Genomic DNA, 22,502 nt, shown 5'->3' with positions numbered 1-22,502 from the left:
TACCTTGTTTTGAGTCCCAACTACCAATTAAACTGCGTGTCATTCTAAGAGCGAAATGGGATCAATTTTTTTTATTCAAGCTTCCTCGTTTGATAGGACATGACACATAGGATAAACAACAAAATTATATATAATAATAATAATAATATTAGAACAATGTATGTGAGTATATGCTTTAAAATAACATTGTTATTATGGAATACAAAAGTATTTACTATATCGTATAGTATAGTATTAAATATTGCGTTTTATACTACTTACATACTGGTTGTGTTTGGATCAGTGCCAGAACAGATCAAATAAACTCATAGTAGTGCATCTGTACGTACCAACAGACTGTGGGCCCATTATCAAGTAAAATACAAGTAAAGTACATGATCATTTTGGAAGACTGATAAAGATAAATTTGTTAAAAATGAAGTTTTAATTGTGACTCGAAGAGGAACTTAATCTTATAAATTCAATCACTTATATAGTAGTGTGAAACGTTTGTGTGTTCTGTATACATAATTTGATTCACTCACATAGAACAGAAGTGGCTGAATTGGTGACGTCCTAGATCGTATATCTAAACGACCAGAGTTTCGGCTTCTGTGCAACTATTTCGTTTCCTTGTATTTGTTCAAACGAAAATAGGTATTGTGCGTTTTCAACATTGAAATGTACAGTCTCACTCGTGGTATAATGTGTTGAGATAGCAAAAGCTATAAAAAGTATCATGCATGAAAGACATTGACGATATTGGGAAAATCATTTTGCTACACGACAATCGGTGTGATAGAACTACGCTACCAGTCTTCAACTAGGTGTTAACAGGCATTAAATAAATAGAAGGGTAATAAGAAACCATAGAAATTTATGACAAAATTGTTCAAAAGTATGAGTGAACTGTCAAATGAAAAATAGCCCTAGTCATTACAAAGCAAACTATTGTCTTTTTAAAGATTTAAGCTTCCTTATGACTGACATTTTGACTGCATGACGTCATTAATAATCCAATATTAAAGTAAATTCTAATTATATTTCTCGACATATCCTGTTGCCAATAACTTTCTTTTAACATGTACGCCAGATAAGATAAAACCGTCGAATTATATCAAAATTAACTCAAGTTTCTTAAAATAGATATTCGGGTTTAGCTGTTACTTCAAATTTCTTATCCAACTTATCTTTATGCATCCTCTAAACGCAGACTAAAAGAATGAAATTTGCTTGCGTTATAAGCTCACGGTCTAAGTAGTAGGAAAGTATTTACTAACCAGTGAACGACACAATAACAAGAGAGGGTTCTTTTTCTTTTGCTGTTTTCTCGTCGAAATGTTTTTGTTATTCTACTAGTTTTATTCTACCATACACAAGCAGACAGACTCATAGACATACATACATATATGGAGGAGGTGGGTGAAAGAATGGGACGATTATGTATTTTTGTAGGGCTGACTTTACATTCAGACAGAAAATCCTTTTCACGAAGAGGTAAGGATTATGTGTGCCATGTTTTAAGATTGAATGTCGCCGTCTTATCTTTAAGCCAAAATAAGCTATTTTGAAGAAAAAAAAAACAGGCGGGTAAGATGTAAGTTGAGGGAAAACAGCAGGTTGAATATTCCTTTGTTCGAGAACGTTTTTTCTTCAAAGGCAAAAATCTCCGTGAATTTGGTTCTCTTTTCTTTCTTCGTTCCTGTATATAATTCACTTCCTGGAGGCAAAGATCCTGCGTCACAAATTTTTATCAGGGAAAACAGAGATTCGGTACCGAAATTTGTTCCAATGTGAATAGATTTCTAACCCAAACTTTCCCCCAGAGGCTCCAGTCGTGTCCATACATGTTCCATATGTACCGAACACACTTAAATTGTGGAGATGCTGAAAGAAATGAAGAACTGCACCTTTGCACTCCATTTGGTACGAAAAATTTCGAAATTTCTATATAAATTTCGCCTCTAGTAGCATATAAATACGATATTTTATTTTATCGTCATTTACGAAACAAAACTTTAATGTATTTAATGATATTTCGACTTTGATTTCTTGAGGATTTGTACTTTTAGTGCCCCAAACTTGCTTTTCTACTTAGGTTCTGGAGAATTAGATGGTTTTATTTGGTGGTCAAATAAAATATGATTAAAATGTCATAAAATGTTTAAGCCTCGAACTAGCCGATATTACATTTCAATTGTTTACTCAAATTCGAAAGAATAACAAATCTATCTCTTTTAAAGATATCAGAAATTAATTTCTTCATTTTTGTCTGCAGAAAAACATTTACGAACACAGCCTCTCTTTAGATGTAAGACGGATAGTTTGCAGACATACGACTAATGTTTACAGTCAACGTATCATGTTACCTTGTTGATTTTGATTCCTCTGCGTATTCAGTAAAACTTTTTCTAGTAAATATTTAATTCTATCTAATGTGTATTCCGCTCAACATTTGCTAGTATTAAATATTGTAACAAAATAAAAGTATTTTGTACACGCTAAAGTTTGAATTATCCAGCAAACAGAATTCAGAGTGCAATTCTCTTTCTCTATTTAGTTTATATATCTTTACTAGTGTCTTACATATATGTGCAAAGGATTCTGGTTGTTAGATGATTCAAACTGTAGAAAGAGTTAGCAAGGCATGATGGTTGGTAGAGCATTATTATATTACATATAAGTAAGATATGTGTATTTTAACATCAGTTTAAAGTCACATAAAATATTATTATTACAAGAAAATATAATAATAATAAAAAAGATCTTATTTGACAAGTACAAGTTTTTGTTTCAATTCCAGTAGAAATAAAAACGATAAATGCATTTGTGTAAAGAATGAAACTTTACGTAATAAAAAAACTAAAAGCAGCAAATTGATAATAATCATTCTTTTAAAAAACAGTAAAGAAAATCTTATTGGTGTTTTAAACTGTTTTTAACAAAAAGTGTTTCTTCATTTTAATTCTTGTCAAGGATTACGAATAAATAAGTTATTATTTCTTTTTGAATACCTCTATATTATAAATTTTAAAGTAAGAACGTTTGTTTGTCTGTTTGTGTGTTTGTTACGCTTTCACGCAAAAACTACTGAATGGATTTGAATGGAACTCTACAACAATATAGCTCATAGATTAGAATAACACATGAGCTATAATAAGAAGTCAAATTACTAAAATTTAAATACTTCGAGAACTAATCATCGAAATAAAGTCAAGTTTGAAATATCATCAATTTCTGATTAGTGTATATTTATTTCACTCTACCAATCAATTAGAGAAAGTAGTTATCGTTTTCTTCGTAAACCGGAAGGATTGAAATATCTTTTGAGCGTACATTTCCCAGTCTAAAGATTGACATCACTTAACTCGAGATTGCAACTGTGTATCCAAATTATCTATATTAAATTTGATTTGATCGCGACTTGCTTGCGCTATTTTCTTATATATCTTCGAAGGTAAGACCATTTTTACTTCCTCAAAATTCTTGAGACGTCCCCAAAGTTTTTTTCAGAATTTATACGTGTAGGTGGGCAAAGTTAAGAGCAGAACGGCAGAGAGGTTTTCGGTTACCTATTTGTCCATGCTTTACGATGCAGTCAAGAAGAAATCGACATCTTTGACTTGTATAAAAATATCGATGTGACCATCTCACACGAATTTTTTCCGCACAGACCTCGAACCATAATTAAACAAAATTAAAACAAGAAAACAATCCAAATTTTCTGTTAAACTATGCTACTGAAACACCCAATAGTATTGAATTATATTTGAATATATATTTTCCCATATATCAGTATATTTTGAGTACATACTTTGATTTGACATAGATTTTATTGATCCCACAAAATCCATATTCCCATAATATATTTTTATACAGAAACAGAACGAACGATATGGATGTTGTCTGAATATATAAATTTTATTATATTATATAAATATATTTTTTTATATAATTTACATATCTTGCTAAAAATATTTCAAATACTATAACATCTATGAAATCTGTCATTTAATATATTATTTTATTGTTATGTTTTTTTTTTTGGATATATATAACATAAATATTTTTAATATTTCCTTCCACCACTTCGTGAGAAACTTCTATTTCGTGATATGGAAGTTTTTATTTTTTTTTGTGTTTGAATAATATTTAAAAAGAAATAATATCAAATTGAGACTAATTTTTTATCGATTGTTGTTGGTATGCATTCCGAATTGATTTTTATTGTTCTCTAAAAATAAATATTTATGATTTTGAAATTGTTTGAATAAATGTAACATCAAAAGACAACTAATACAAATCAAATATTTTTAACAAAAATCTATAAAATTTGTTAAATAATAAATTTAAAGCATCTTAAGGATGTTTCCAAAAAAAAAAAATGAGAGTATGAAAATATTTGAGACGTCAAATTTTTAGGGTGGATTCCTGTAGAACTTGGGAAAATTAGTCGAAAATTATGAGTAAAATAAATTTTTCAAATACTGTGATGTCATAGCGGTATGATTCATAGACCATCAGTTAGTTCAGTGTAGACAGCTGAGTATAATGTATACATAGATAATAAGTATTTATATTTATTATAATCAGATGTCTATGAATATATCTGTCAAAGTTATTTGTGTTATTTCGTATAGTGATACCCATATTACGTCATCAAATTGGATGCCCGCGTTTTTGACAGTTTAAAAAAGGTTTAAAATTTAATTTAAGTTTTTGGTAAGAAAGCGTGTGTATTTTTCCGAAATAAATTTTTGATGGCTTTTTATTAGCAAAATCAACATTTTGAAGAACTTTTTCAAAAATAGTGGAATACCCTATTGTTTTGCCACGGGGAAATTATTTAGAAATCCCCTTCAAATAAATACTAAAATGAAAAATTGATTTTTATGAAATGCTTATAACAATCCCAAAGATGAATACGAATGGTAAGAATAAAAAGAAGAAAAAAAAACATCATTTATTTTGTTATCAACGACGATATTTTTACTTACAAATATCCCCAGATTGTTTTTTTTTTTTTTGCTTTCATTGCGATGATTGAAATAATATTGACTGACCATTGAAATGATCGTTTTGTAAATATTGACACATAATGGCTCGTTGGTTAAAGAATGTAACACAAGTAGGGATGAGAGAAGGGTATGGTATATAGTGGATATAAAATATGACTAGACATTTATAATACAAGCTAAATAAATAAAGAACAACTGTATAAACAGTATTGGTAAGTGATATCGAAGTTTGAAATATTATATTGATAACGATATACATTAGTTAAGATGCTGACAGAAGGGGAATATATGTTTGTCTTTATCTTACAATTAATCACTAAATGATAAGAAATGGTTTCGAAGAAGCACACTTCTTAAAATCCTCTAGCATTGAAAATGGTTTTTAATGTGTTCTTACAAGAAGGCGCTTGTGATGGAACTGATTGAAATCGCGATCTTTGCAGCTGATTATCTCGCGATTTAAACCAGCAAAAATTCTGTAACTTTAGGATCACACAAGTACATGCTGGAAATACCTTAATGCGCAATGATCTCTGAATATAATGCAATTTTTTATTATAGATCTTTGCGTAGGATGACCTAGAATTTCTTCAACACTTTTGGCACTTTAATAAAGTTTTTAGTTTAAGACTTAACGAGTATAAGACGTTCTTAATTAAATTTCACAGCTTCTTTACCTGTTCTCCATTAAATTAGTGGAAGAGAAAATATAGTGCTCAAAAAGCATTCCTGAATACTATTCCCGGTTGTCAAAGAAATGTAAATTCATAAACTGCATTACTGAGTCTCTATCGCTTTTAAGCTTATTGAGCTTAAAACTGTACCAATACCGCTTATCCAGTAATTAGGTTTGAAAGGAAAGTAGGATAATGACAAAACCATATACACTTATATTCTGCTCCTGCCTTGAGAGGAGCTCAATGAAAGCAAAAGAAAGTTTATTTACTGAGCTGATCAAGAACAGGAGGATAGCTGCTTCTTTTGGATCTGCATGCAGGTCGCCATATGTAGTTTACCTACTCTAGCATAGAAGAAAGAAAGCAAAATAGAGTAGTAAATTTGCTTGAAATTCATGAACGTAAATGAATAGATAAACTTTACTTACAGAAGCGTTGCTAAGATCTTTGTGATGTTAAGAATGCTACTTTGCTATCATAAATTGTTAAGAAATCATACTTTAAAAACCAACCACTTCTTTAGATATTGTACAAACATTCGTATAAATACAAATCTGTATAACAAATACACAAGACGAAGCAAATAATACTATAACTAGGTATAAGGTAGAGAAGAGCCACGTCAGTGCCAATGCACAATACTCAACAGAGACGTTCTCGACTCAATGAAGATGATTCCTTCTAACTCTCTAGTAGTAGTAGAGTGATTTGTTTTTATTCACGCCCTAACAAACTTGATATTATGTCTGAAGGCGTAAGTAAATATATATTCATGGAAAAGTATACAAATCCCGACATCAAGGATTCCTTCATTTCCTCGATTTGCCGAGTTACTTACGCAAATAAACCCAAAGGGAATGTCGTATCAGTATATATGTGTGCATATAATACCTCCATGTATAAACCATGTGTCTGTGTTTGTGTTTACCTCTTATACAAAAGAGCTTAGCTTTATGCTTTGTAATATTTTTATAGACTATAACGTCATTATTGGATTGCATTATTGGAAAACGATTATAACCACTTTTAAGATAAATAAGGAAAATTGAAAATGCAAGGAGAAGTATTCGTTCGAGTTGACTTACCGAATTCGAGGTTCTTCGATTTATTGAATGGAAAGAGTGCTTCTATTTTGGTAATTCTAATAAGAAGGGGGGAATTCAATTAAGGGATAAAAACTGAATTACCTGAAACTGAATCCTGGGCTGGAGTCAAATGTCGTTCCAGCAACGGTAACACACTTCGAAATTATTACGTAACGTTAATATTTATCAAAACATACTATATTTATGTTGTTAAACACTGACTTGATTCGAGTACGTTATCATATATATACGGTCGGTTTTCAAATCTAGAATAAGAGAGTATTCCTGAATGAAATTGGGACGATGTAGATTTAATGGGAATGAGTAACTGAAGGTAGTTATCATACATACATATAAGAATACCATCCGTGTACAAGGGGTTTTGAGGATGATGATGGTTGGTTTCCTTTATTCGTACGATCTTCTATATTAGCATTTCTGAACCTAGAATTTATTAAAAATTACTAAGCCCACAATATTGTTTTCTTCAAGCAGCACTGAGCATTAAGGGGAAAAAACAATAGTTTTTGTTAGATAAGCTTTCGTTGTACATGGGAGCTTTTCAGATATTTATCTGAAGTTTAAGGAAAACGAATATTTCAGAAAATCTTCACAAGCGAAACCAGTAAATATATTAGCCACGTTTTAAATTATGATTGACAAAGTATAACCATCTTAATGCTCTTACCCATTCGGTTTCTCATCTTAGGTTCATGAGCTTAAAAGTTTTGGAAACGCTGCTTTAGATCACTATTACTATTACGGTCGGAAATGTAACAGACTATGATTGCCACACACATGGTTCGTTTTCTCATGATAATAAAAAGAGATAGAACGATGATCGTTCTCTTCTATCGTTTGTGTGTTTGTTATGTAAGAGAGTGAATTATTGGTTAGTCATGTGTTGGTAGTGGTGACTTGGTTGCCCCTGGCGGTGAAATGGCATACTACGTGACGATATATGTATATATGTATTACCTACGTATACAATGAAAACACTGTCTACATTCTGTATTCGGTTCGTCGTCAAGTCCTCAGTGATGCTGATGGAGCGACTGCTAGTGTGGTAGGCAAGTGTTAATTGGACTAATTAGTAGTATAATTACTATCATCTATAGCTACAGGGTGTAACATATACATATTATTTACGTAACAAACCATAATGTTCAATAAACTTAAAGCAGAGGTTCTCAAACTTATTTCGTCTACCTAAGAATTAATTATTATTCAGCGCTTTACCCGCTAATTTATTTTTTAATGGGTTTAAATATATTAATATTTAATTACAAATTAGCCTTATCGCTCCCCCTGCAGACTTCTAGCGCCCACTTTGGAAACACTACCCAAAAGATCCATATGCACTTTAGTTACTAGCTAGATCTAACAAGAAAATATAAGATGTGTTCTACTAAGAGCATATTGCGTTCTACTTAGAGATATCTCAACCGATCTAGCTCAAGGAAATGTAGTAATATGTTCAATAGCTGAAAAGTTCGTAGGCTAACATAGTAAAAATTTTTTTGATAAAATTCGTTTTTATTGTTCAACAGCAAGTTGCTTCACTCAAAATGATATACACGTGTCTTTTGAAGGCTAGGGTTAATTAAAAATCTTTGGATTTAATACTAGTACGCCATCTTTGTGTCAGCCGGATATTTCTTCATGGCTGTATATCTTCAGAAATTGTAGGGTATGCAGCTTTAATAGATTGAATTCAGAGTAGGGACAATTTTTCTTTAACTAGATTCATTAATTTCTAACATAATTGTAAAAGAAAATTCGACTTGTAATATTTAAAGAGATGAGTGAATAGACTTTATAATCAGCTTAGATATTCAATCTAATGTTGAAACTAAAAATTACGTAGTGAAAAAAAAACTGGAGAATTTTAATTAAATTAAGGTAAAACGTAAGTAGTAGTCATTTCAAACTACATATTTACATTTTATAGGTGAAATATATTTTCTCTTTTTTTAGGTACAGTAAAACCACTTCAACCTGCTTGTATTTTTATAAATTCTATAAAAAAAAATGTTAGTTTTCAATTTTTTAATGCTGGAAACGCTTTTCAGATACATTCACGTTATTTGTGGATGCCCTGATAACTTTTTATATACTTTTATAACACAATTGATTTTCCTGCATACTTTTTAGAAGTTTCATAAAATATATTTTTATTACCTTTATAAATTGAACACAAACATTTAATACTGGATCATATTGAAACGATGATAAAGAGGGAATATATGGAGTATGATGGCACGGTAAGTTATAACTAACTGCAATTTCAATAAAATAATTCCCCTTTGAGTTTTCTTTATTTATTATCACAGACTATCTTGAGGGTAAACTTCTCTATATATTCCCCAAACAATTTTAAATGTATTCAACATAAAATTTGTGTTAAATTAATGGCAGACTTTATTTATTTGACATCATTAAGGACTTCAATTACATTACAATATGGATTGGTAATCACAAATTGGATAAAAAAAGGAATCTTAAGAGTATCCATTAACGATACATATTTGATTAGTAGGATTGTTGTCTTTTAAACCAATTTCGATTGCAATTTTGCAGAACTGAAAAGCTATCAACTGTAGAGCATTGAGATTTTCGATTTAGGATTGTTGCAACATCTACTTACAACAGTAAAAGACAAGAGCACTCCTTTTTACACTTCCCTGTACGTAGAGGTATATCAATAAAGCGAACAAAAAAAAAGTAAGTTCCACAGACTAAATGGCTCCAACGATTTAGTTTTTTATGTCTATAAAACGATCTAAACTATTTCATTGTTTTTAATTAAAAATCATTTGCTCTGACTTCTCTATCAAAGACTATTATGCAATTAAATTTAGTAAGAATGAAAAAAAAAGTACGATAAAATTGCATCCGATCACAGTTAACAAGCTTAAAAACCATTTAAAGATTCTGTCGTCTCGTTTCGTCTAAGTTATAGAGTAAATTATAATAAAGTGACGAACATATAGAAATAAACGCTATACTTACTTAAAATATAAAACTACCATGTAGAAAACACTACATTGTGTTAGAATGAAATAGATATAATTTTACAAGATGTTTCAGTAATGTTAGTAAATGTTGAGCGTGTCACTAGCCTATTAAGTGTTTGATTTCAAAACCTGTGGAAGGTTGGAATAATAATTTTTTCAAATCAAATTCGGTCCACTACAAAATGTTTTTGAAAGTTCCGCACAAAAAAATTAAAATCCATGAAATAAATGTTGGAAACGTATATAAATAATAAATATATTACATTACAGCTTACTATTCAAATGTATTTATTTGCCCTCTCACCATATTTATCTGGAATTGTGAACAGCTTTTATAGTATTGAGGTATTATTTATTATTATTCTGGTATTGTGAACAGGTATTTATTAGATATATCATCAAGTCTTTAAAGAAATTCCATCCTTCAGATCATTCTGTACATAAATGTAAGAGAATATAATTGTGTAATTTATGAAGGAGTACTCAAGTTGGCTGGCTGGGTTGTAAATAAGTACTCGTATAAGTGTGTATATGCATGTGTTAGTTAGTTACTTTAGGTTATGTTTACTTGCTAGTGCTAACGACTGACTAGCTTCTAGCTACTATTCTAGCACAGCACACAAGAACACAAGAACGGTGGAAATGGTGGAAGTGAATAGTGTGAATATCGTCACATTCGTATACATACACTGACTGTGTGTTATTTGTGGAAAGTGTGAGGTTAAGTGGTATGATGCAAGCAGGGGATGTAAGTATTAACACACAGACAACACACACACATACACAAAACTCACTATGTTGAATGTTATAACAAACCCCTAATTTCGAGTTAACAAAGTGGATAAACACCGTCAATAAGTTAACCATGACGTATATATGGCGTCTTATCCGTGTAGTCATACCTATATATTAAGATTATTATTTGTATATGGTGTTTCATTTAAGTTTGGTCAAATGTAAGTATAAAATTTGCAGAAGAGGGTTTAATCATGAGTAGCATTGATATAAATTTTAAGTCCAAAAAACGAAAGACCTGTAATCCAAAGATGAGACGTGTTTTGGTTAGAAACGATAATAGAATTGGATGAAGCTATAGAATTCTGTCGAGGCCAGACTTCACGCAGAAAGCCCACAGCTTCTCCGCCGTTATCTCTGTCAGGATTGATGAATCCAAGGTTTTGGACCCGAACATTCTGACACCATGCAGATTTCTGCAGCTGCAAATACAAGTATGGAGGCTTCGTTATCCTCGATAGTTTAATCAACAGTGTCCTGTCAAGAGTCCCACCACCCTTCTCAATAGTAAGTTTCAAACGAGCACAGTCGAAAGGCCTAGCTGTGTTTATACACAGTTTGGCCTGAAGCATGCCCTGCGCATAAGTCTTGGAGTCGTCCTTCAAATCATACGCTCGATTTAAAATAATGAGAAAAATAAATATTTTGAAGAATAAAAAAAAATTCAAAAGATTGAATTTGGATTGTGTGAAAGATGACAAGACAGACGCACAAAACTAAATACATACGGATTAAATAGGATCTTCTTGTCATGATAATCTTTTAAAAACTGAGAGTAAAACAAGAATTCGAAACACTCGTCTTCCTACTGTACCAGGACAAACGTAGAATGCTTGAAGATAATGACTTATTTTAGCGCGATAATAAAATAATAAAACTTTAAAGATTTTAATCAAAATATTAGTTAATGATCAATTTCATAAAACATTTAATTTTCCAAGAGCTTTAGTTCAGGCTCAACATAAGTAAAGATGGAGCTAGCTAGCTCTATGTAAATATTATATAGTTAAATAATATTATTATATAAAATTTTAAATGCCAATCAAAATATATGGATCGTTATTTAATTAAGACGAGTCACCGTTAATTACATATATCTCGCGAATTTAATTACTACACATATAGACTTATATAAGTGTTAGAATGTGTTTAAAGATCTACATGTATTGCTATCTTACTAAATTCGTGAATATCTAACAAAGATAGAGAGTTTTAGTTAAGACTATGTACTATTATTTGATACAGAATGTCGTAAGAGTAATTATTATTCTAAGAAATATTCTAAGAGCCTCTTCATAAGCAATGAAGACTTATCGAGGGAGAAAGCAAGTTGAAGGTATGAGAATCTAGTGTCTCGGGGCTATAGCAAATAACTTCCAACATGAAAAAGACTTTGACCTTCTCCGTCACCATTCAGCTTTTGCCATGAAGAGATTTGTTTCACTTGGGTGAGCCATTTTCAACATCTTCTCTCCTTTGAAGTCCGTTGACGTCAAAGCACTCTTGCTGTTCCAAATGGTTCAAGGAGTGAGCCAACTTCATCTATTAGGTATCAAAACAGACCTGATGATCTAAGTGTCTCTGAGACTAAGACTATATCATAACCCTAATCCTTTTTTTGAGTTATGTCACTACTTTTAATTTTTATTTGTTTGCATATCAGGTAATTTCGAAAGGTGTAATATCTTGAAAGCTGAAGATTCGTCAATTATGATAGTTTCCACATTTTTCAAGGGAATAAAGATGCGTTGCAGGTATTGGGTGATGGCTTCATATGTAAATTTTTGACCTTCGAAATCAACACACAAACGTTGAGAGATTTCTTGCACAGAAACTAGCGGGCCAAGTTATATTTCTTCCCGTTTATAAAAATTATGCGTTTAATGCATTTTGATCGATTGTGAATAACGAAATATTAAGAGTTTTGAACTATCCTCCCAAAGTACTTTTATGCCAGCAATCTATAGTCTTGGCAGAACAGATTTTGGCTTGCTACATACTCCATGACACTTAATCAGCTGAAACAAGTTACTGAAAATATGCCAAACGCAAGTTTAGACGTGTGGTTGAAGTCATTTGTACATTATTTTCAACTTTGATGATGAATTTTGTTATAACCTCATGAATGTAGACGAAAAATAAGAATAAAAATTTTCCATAACCCTGTTTTCGAAATATCAAAAGCTATAAATAATTAAACAAAACTTTAAATTTTCGTAATTTTGAAAATTACTTCAGATATCATTTTAATAGTGGAATTTAGAACAAGTTTACAAATTTCGTACGAAACATATTCTGAAGCATATTGTACTATTTTAGAGACCATGGAACATTGTCTTCTATCAGTCAGAAGAAAAGTCATATGAGATAAATGTTAACGATTGTGTAAATATATATATACATGGAATGTATCTCATCTTCAAGTAAGCTTGGAATGAGGAAGAGGTTAACTCCGCAGACACATCTTCTGTAAGAATACACAGAGTACGTATTCAGTTATTTTATTATTCAACATTGTACCCTCTTGTCAGTTAATGTGTCCTCATCCCTTATTATTTTATAAGGGAAATGAAGAAAATATTATATTATTTTAATGTTTAATTACTGTTATGTTTAATTAACTGATGATAATTTTTGGAATATATATATACATAGAATATATTTCGATAATTCGAGTACTTCTTGATTTGACGATTACAATGTTATTATTTGAACCGGAATAGATTGTGTACCGAATTCTTTGAATCAGTAAAATGATATGTATCAATTAATTTTATAAATATAATTATTATTAAGTATCGTATAAATGTCGGTAGTAAATAAATGAATTAAATTAAACTGTGATTTTAATTACAATTATATTCGTAAATTTAATTTAATAAGCCTAATCAAACATTAACAAAACAAGGATTAAGCTTGTATCAAAATATTTATAAACATGGGAAATTTTCAGGTCGAAATTTTGTAACAACAACATTTCTTACACAAACCATTCTCCTTAGAATGCTTCAATTTTGATTTAGAGTCGATTTTTGTACTTTCCCGAACTTTCCCGCCACTTTGAAGCATGTTATGCGATGAAGAATTTTTTTGACGAATACTTCTTTCCTTTTTTTTCAAAATGATAAGAAAGAAAACGAGTTTCCTTCGTGAAATGCTCAAGTTACTCTAAGTTGGAAGGAAATCGACTTCACTCTTGAATTTTATACTCGTATACGAAAATTTCCATCGACTTGTCTACATAGGATATAAAAAAGTATAAAATGAAACTTAGCTTGTCCATTAGGACATCATAAATTAAATAAAAATTAATCCGAATCTAAAATTTAATCAATAAAATACATTAAATTAAAAAAGCTTCAACCCCTACGCATATAATATTAAAATGATTTAGTTTCAAATTAATAAAACAGGAATTTTTTTTCCATTGTATTCTGATAATGATAAAAAAAACCTACCCCCTTTGTAGGCAATATGTGACTATAACAGAGAAAATACAAACCCGCATGTAATCATTGATAACATCTGATCTTTTAAGCTGATTATTATTTTTTTGAGAGGGTTGGAAAAATCTGTACAGGGTATATTAAAAAAGTTTTACGAATGAATTATATAAAATGACATTTATTCTGGACTCGTCAAATAAAAATTGTTATTTAGACTGATCCCATTGTGTAAGCGTGAAAAGTCTTTTATGACTATTTCTTTTCGATACAAGAAGAAAGATCGAAACGGCACTTGGACCAAAATTATTCTGGTCTACTTTTTTAATGGTCTGTTCAAAGTCATATTTTCCTATAACTTTTAGCTTTGTATTTTTGGATAGGTGAAATATTGTTGTTCCTAAATTCCAATAAAGATTCGAGAAAAAAGTTATTAGAAAATATTAATTTAATTGGGCATGTAAGATACTTTTCCACAAAGTTTGCAAGGATATTTTGGAGACACCTTATATAGTTACCACTCGTAAAAATTTTTTTATTCTACTAAGAGGGTTGTTATTATAAAGTCTTTTTTTATTTTATTACCAAATAAATTGTGTGCATTTGTTATGTTAAATTGTACATAATGCAAAAAAATAGGGGTCGAATCTGTGCTCAAATCTCTGAGTACGTGTGTATGTGATTTTTAATATTAAAAAATATTTTATTCTCGAAAACTCATGCATTATTTGTTGGCAGTTGGTACAATTTGATTTTTGTTGTTATAAGATTAAAATTCCTTAAATTAACATGAAATAAATTATCAAAGAAGCAAAACAAAATAATAAATCGGTATTTCGATCCGACAATCTCGACACCGCTCATATTAATTATAGAAAATTTTTCAAATCCAGCCTATCGAACAATTTTCAATCATATTTAATTCGAAAAGGCAGGATTTAATCATTTTTTTATTTGCGCCGTTGTTATTAGTAAGAATCGTAAATTGTCTCTTGTTTAGTCTATGGAAAAGTATATCACTCGTTGCTAAATGGGTGATCCTTTCAAAAGACGACGTGATAATTGGAAGAGAGAAAAGTGAAAAGAGTTACTAAAATAATAGGTATAAAAATCAATTTTACAAATAAATTTAATTATAAATTTTTTTTTACAGATACAAGAATTATTTATAAACTTTTAAATCACCGTATAAATGTAAGTAACTTAATTAGATTATTTAATTCATAATTTTATTAGCGTAACAAATAGACATTGGGTATATTTAGAAAATACTAAAATATTTAAATTAATTCAAAATATAATAATTTGTCGCGACAAGAATTTTAATAAACCTGAAAGATTAAAAACAAAAAAGAATTAATTTAAGAGTACGGACAGGGAAGATGAATATGTGTCACAGGGTGTCTTTTTAAACTTGACATATGCGTGAAACTAGAAAAATATGCTTAATCCAGGAAAATGTCAATTTCAAAGGCACAAATCTTATATGCGTGGATTGAATTCAGTCTAAGTTTTTCGATTCAATTAAAACCATCCTCTATTTCATAACGGAAAGTTGTTCGTTATAATAAAGGTGAACATTTTTTGTGTGATACATTTTTCAATCAATCAATCTGATAACAATGACTTTGGTATCGTAAAGGACTCAGATATACGACTTTTTTTTTTGTTAAAATATTGGACTTGCTTGTCCATGCCCTTCTACAAAAAAATTAGAAGGTAGTAGAAAAAAAAACAAATATAAAAATTTGTCGAGTATATAAATATATAAAAGTCAACTTAAAAACACAACGATGAGGGTTAGTTTCTCAAGGGTGGGTTTATTTTTTACTGTTTTGTGTATAAATAATAATAATGACGAGGGGTATGATGATATTTTTACCCTAATCGACGCCTTGTTATAAGTGTTAAAAGATGATTTATATTTTAATATTTACTTTGTTGTCAAATGACATGACACGAGACTATTTGTTGTTGTTCGTTTCGCTTCGTCTCTACCCGCTCGCGTTACCTATGAGCCTCTTAAATTGTGTATAAGCTTTTTTTGAGTACAAAAAAAAATAAACTTTACAAAGTAAAGAGGGTGCAGGGTTTTGTTGTGTTTGATGTGTCATGAAAAACAACTTTGGAATAATGAAAAAACTTTTCTTTTAATATTTTTTTTCAACTGTGAAAAAAATTTACTTAGAAATTTGTTTTGAGAGAGACTTTCATGTAAGGGTTCAGTTACTTCTACTAAGTTTAATTGATGAGTGTTTAATTAAAAAATGATCCAATTTAAAGCCAACGCTAAGGCTAACTTTGAAACAAATATTGCCATAGTAAAAAGAGCATTTTCCAAGAACCTACATAACTTGCTCTATTTTACTGCTTACTGTTGGCAAAATTTGTCGAATAAAGGTTTTAATTAACGATTTGTATGGTTGAGAGTACTTACATGTCGTTCTTCTGCTGAATTAAGTCCTGTATTTTTCATTTGAAGATGGTAATTTATTCATTCCAGACCATTTAATGATGGGAACAGCAAATGTTTTCATAGTAAAAGAAATAATAAGAAATCATCCAATCATCGCAATCAGGAAAATACATGAAACAAAGATATAAACAAATACATTGCACAGAGTTCTAACATAATATGATTAAAATATAGTTAAAATTTGTAATACAGTAAATACAGTAAAACCTTGCCATAAAAGTTAGATAAAATGCACTTAATTACACCTTGATTACACAAAATACTATGTATAGTCAGAAATTTTTCGCCTCGTTCAATGAATGTTTGTAACAGATATCTTAAAATTTAGTTCGTTGTATGATGTATGATGTTCGCCAAATAAAGAGCCTTATCTTAAGTATAAAATACAAATTACTAAAATAAAAGTATCTACTTTAAAGTTATTTTCAAATAAATTTTTGATAGATACATAAAAATATTTTATTTAAATTAGTAAATTGTTTTGTGTAACTGTTAAATAATAATAAAGTTATGTAACAAAACAGAACACTTCATTGACATAATAAACATTTAATTTTATTTTGGTAGAGGTAGAGTTAGATATGGGGTATGAATTGTGTAAATATTTGAAAACGACACTTTTCAATAAACACGTTTCACGGTTTTAAAATAGGATATTTATATAGGGTGAGGCATCTGTTAGTTTGCTTTTAAAATGCATATTAAGGTGATTGTAAACCTACAGTGTTGTAAAAAAGGTTTTTGGTTTATGGCACGGTACATACATATGAACCAAATATATGCTTTGCAGTGAAATAATGAGTTATTTTTGGATTTACAATACAACGCTACTACAAAAATATATAATATATTGTGGGCAAGTGATGCTTATAAATTTGATAATAGAGATTTCGCTCTTCAATCATCAATACTTTAAAATGGATCTTCTTTTTATCACACTCTCTAGATTTTTTGATATAGAAATATCCAATTAAAAAGGATAACCTATATGATTAATCATTTTTTCAGCCAACTTTGAATGATAAAATAATAATAAAAAGCCCGATGACCTAGGAATTTTTGGTGATTTTTGAAAACTTTGTTAATCAAAAAATGTATTTACAAAGTTTTATTGAAATCCCTAGTATTATCCAATCCTTCCATATCTCCTTAAAGAGTTTCAAATGTTTCCAAAAACTAAACCGTGCGTGTATCGAATAATTTCATTTACCGAGAATAAAATATTGAATTTCCATCACTTGAAAGACGATTACAGAGATCCGAGTAGCGAAATCATCGCCAGTTCAAAAGCGAACCATAATATGCGTCACTCTATATCTGAATAGAATATCTGAATATATATCAATTGATGATATAATAATATACCATATACCGATATCAATATTACACCTGTATTATAGGAGCTATATAGGTTAGGCAAATTGGAGCTACCTGTACGTCAGAAAAGGATGGAATGAAAATAGTTACAAATCAAATAATTGTGAAAATAACATGAAATAGAAAATATATTTTATAATAATATTCACATTTGATTTCAATTGTATTTACTATGCATACAACGATTTGTTTATTGATTTAAAGTTAATCTTATTTAAAGTTTTATTACTTTGTACAAGGAAGAAAATTGTATAGGTACGATTTTGGACAGTACTTCGATGACAACATGTTCAACCGTCAACTTCACTCTTTTTATGTGTTATTTGGATAAAAATAACTCTATGAAAATTTATCGAAACTTCTTGAAATACAAGAGTTCTACCTTTTTTCCAACAAGAAGCATTGGAGATGAATTAATTATTTTAGGAATTCGAACCAACCTAATAAGGGAAATTAATTTATCAAAATATATCTATCTATATATGTAATTAAATTTTTAGAAATTTGAATGTATATTTTAACTAAACAATTTATGAAAATTTATTTGATTTTATAAAGGGGAAGTAAATTTATTAAAAACGGGGATGTATATTGAATTATTTTAAAATAATATTTATAACTTTCAATTAATAAAATTGTATTTTATTATATAAAAAACTTACATTAGATTTAAATTATTATGAAACGGTACATTTTAACTAATTAATAAATAATTTAATTTACATATCCTGACGGGTAAGTTAATTATTAAATTATCTATCTTTCAATTTAATTAAACACAAATAAGATTGGAAAAAAAATATATTAAATTTTATATACGTATACTTCCCTTCATAGAGATACAGAGGAAAAAAAAAAAGCTCCGAGTTGTAAATAAAAAGTATGCATAAATATTTAATCGTGTAATTGAGATACAAACATTGGGCGTACGATGTTCATTTGTCACTTTTAAACATTGTTCCTATGGGATATTATCATATATTCCTATGGGATATTATATAATTTGTGTATACTTCTGTTATTATTAGTTTATTTTTTTGTGTGATTTTTATACAAGAGTATTCAGTCTAAGGATTCAGTGAAATCAATTTTAATGTTAGAATTTTCACTTGAAATTTGCTAGATTGGTTTGAATAGGCATGTTTTTTTTAATCAATTCAGGTGAAGGATTTTCACTGAACGGGAAGAAAAGTGAAGTTAGTTTTTAAAAACCTTTAGAAGTACGCAAAATATGAAGGTTTAAAATTCCTGATTAAACAAAGAGGAAGATATAGGCTAGTGACGTCCTTGTCCGATATCATCATAGAGATACATATAAAATACATATAAAACTTTGTTTTGCTAAAAAGAGATAGGCAGCAATCTTTGAATGCTTTTAACTTCTTCGTTTTTTCGTCAATTTTTTTTTCACTTTCAAATTTTGTCATGGTAACAAGTCTAGTTTTACATTTGGTGGGTAATAAAGTAAACTTTTTTAAGTTTTGTAATGGTTGATCGAAGCTATTTTTCATTTAAGATTTTTTATTTCCCTCAAACAATAAATAAGAAAAACTTTGTTATGTTTGTGTCCTCTTATTCTAACATAGGACTCGCAAACTTATCATAGCCCCGATCGATAGAAATTAAGAGCCACGCTTAGAAGTGTTTATGGTATGAAAATCATCGGCTATTGACGATCAAATCAAGCTAAATATTTAACTGTCAACTCAATGAAATTGAGCGAATAATGGAGTCAGATAATTAATAAAAAGAAGGCTCAAGTTGGTCTGTAGGAATCGTTCGTCTCTTATTGTGCATTTTGGAAAGACATTTTCCTAGCAGTAGGATAAACTATCGTTTATTATTGTTTTAACAGTTTATTCCCATCTAAACCCTTCAAGTATATTTTAAGCAAAATCCGGACAATTGATACAGAGAATAAAAAACTTCCACTTTGAATCAAAACTTGGTCCTTTTTTTATTTCGAAAACAAATGATAAATTGTTTCTCAAATTAGTCAAAAGATTAAGAATGACATAAAAGTATAAAATTTGCTGCTAGACACTCCCTCGAGAACATCGAGAAAAAAGCAATTACACTAATCGCTTATACAAAATTAGAAAAACTCGAAGAACATTTTTCCTTACTGTAACGAAAACATCGAGGGATGAAACACAAAATAAAAACGTACTAAAACTGTAATATTTATGTATCAACGAATAAAAATTGACAGAAATAATTTGTAACATAACCTGAAATTGATTTAGGGTGATGGCTATATATATATAAGGTATGTTTTTTTTTTTGTACCCTAGTGATTACACTATGTACTGTGAGTACAAGTAGGACACTTTTATAGCACAGTAATATCACTATCTTGTTTTACTTACACTTAGTGCACTACACCGACGCAAACAGAACAAACCCATATATTCGTTCCAAGTAAAAAACGAAAAAGAAATATTTTCCTTTCGTAACGATATGAAGACGACGTCATTGCCGTTGTTGTTGTTGTTATTATTATTGTGAGAGTAAACGTGGTGAAGGAAGGGGCAAGGAGTTAAGAAGAATATGGGTAGATGAGAAAAACACAAAATAAGGTATATGTCTTGTATGATAATTCTTCAGGAATCAGTCGACTGAAAGTGGATGAAAATTGTTTCAAGCATGAGAAGAACGTGTGCATAGTGAGAAGTAGAAGAGAAATGTTGGGGTGGAAAAATAGGTGAATCTATATACCATCACAAATTCCTCCACACCCACCACACACTTTGTTGGTGTATACCAACAAGCAGCAACAGCAATGAACTAGAATGACGGTATATATATATATATATGTTGGGAATGAACATTGGAAAGGATGAGTACGAATGAATATAATACTCTTCTACCATTTACCATCATACTAACTCAGCTACCGCCCCCCACTACTCATCCCACTACCATACTATATAGTATACTATAAGTAGGAGAGTAGTAAGTTTATATTCGTTGGCATGACAACCGCAAGAGGAATCTATTTATATTCTCATTCCTCGTTACTTCACGTTGTTGATTTATTCAAGTATATGGGATAATGTTTGAAGCTTTTCAGAATAGAGTGGATATGTATATACAATATTCATATTATACAGGGTGTTTTGTAAAAGAGTGGCTGTGTTTGCGACTTCTCCGCCACTGTTCATTACGTGTATAATAATTTGATTTTATTCAAATTTTATAAAAGGACAAAAAACGGCACAAGTTTGATAACTGTTGTGAAAGAGAAAGCATAAACTTAATCCTAGTATACAGGAAAAACAAATGTAATTCTGTTTATTTGCCTTGATTACTGAGTTCCATTCAAGTGCCCGGGAATGCATACTCCTGTTAATAGAAGAAACAGCTAATGACTCATTCTACCGAGTCATTAAAAGCTTTTTCTGGCTAGCGGGAAAAAATGCGAAAAGAGGATCTAATGAAAGGCTTGATCCATTAGTTGAAGACAATGGTTCGTCTGGATTTAAGAAAAAATAGACCCGGAAAAATTACTGTAATATAATATAAATTTCCCCATTTTCGAACGCAAGGGCTAAGAAAGTCAGAACCCAAACATCTTCTCTATAATCGACAAACTAAACCCAACCAACTCGTAAATACACCAATACCTCGGGTAAATTTTTTCGGCCTACTTTTCCCAGGTTTATTTTCTCATTACCGATTCATATAGACCTAAATAAGCGGAACTAAAAAGATTAAATTATACATGGTTTATGAGGCAGGTAACGACCCTTCTCACAAAGAGTTGGCTAAATTTGGGAGAATAGAACAAAAAATTACAAATACATGAAGAAGAAAAAACTCAATAAAAACTGATAAAATAATTATATCTATGACTAAAATTGGAAAAAGACATTATTGTCAGAAAGGAAATGAAAATTAAAAGAAAATTTTAAGAATTTCTTCGAATTTAATCTAACACTCAACATAATTGGAAAAGAAACACAATAAATCGTTATTTAAAATAAAATAAAAAATACGAATCTGTTTTCCAATAATTACTCTTTAAATTTAAGGTTTTTCATATTAAAGTCAAAGGGGAACAAGAGTGCTCGCATATTACTGCTCGGTTTTTTTTGCAATAAACAAAAATGCCTCCTTCCCCATAACATAAATGTTTGTCGCGTACATAAAATAAAAAAAATGTGAAAAAAAAAAACGTAAAAAGAGAAAAAAAATTCAATAAAAATATTTCAATTCGCGTTTTATTTTTATTTTTTTATTTAAATTTACGTTTTCAAATTCGGTCTCAATATATTTACATATTAGAAAATAAGTGATGTGTAAATCAGACTGTAATTGGAATAACAAGGGCAAAATATTATATGTTGGAAAAAGATGGCATACAAACATTGTATATATGTACAGAGTACCTCAGAGCAACAAGGTTTGAATGGAAAACATCAGAAAAATTTGTAATCAGAAATATGGAGCAAAAATAAATCCTTGCATGATTATCTCTGACGCATGAAAGAGGTAAGCGATTACTCCGAAATTCAAAACATTTTGTAAGACTCATGACTTATGAGTTCAATAGTCAGCACACTTCTGGGTTAAGCTTCCAGATTTGGTCACTGGCGGCGCTTAAGATTGTAAGGAAACGGGTTTGAAATACAT

The 22,502-nt window shown here is 29.9% G+C and overlaps 1 protein-coding gene across 1 annotated transcript in view; it reads right to left on the bottom strand.

The window, feature by feature from the left end:
* The window catches only part of LOC123300073 (transducin-like enhancer protein 4), a 205,102-nt gene that overhangs the window by 27,199 nt on the left and 155,401 nt on the right, over positions 1–22,502 (bottom strand). The window contains exon 7 of the mRNA XM_044882546.1: positions 16,452–16,477. Coding sequence (XP_044738481.1) covers positions 16,452–16,477 — 26 coding nt within the window. The remainder of the gene's footprint in view (positions 1–16,451; positions 16,478–22,502) is intronic.

The sequence above is a fragment of the Chrysoperla carnea genome, chromosome 5 (genome assembly GCF_905475395.1).
Source record: "Chrysoperla carnea chromosome 5, inChrCarn1.1, whole genome shotgun sequence".
NCBI classification, from domain to species: domain Eukaryota; kingdom Metazoa; phylum Arthropoda; class Insecta; order Neuroptera; family Chrysopidae; genus Chrysoperla; species Chrysoperla carnea.
The sequence above is the reverse complement of the archived record's forward strand: the minus strand, read 5'-3'. Positions and strand labels throughout refer to the sequence as shown.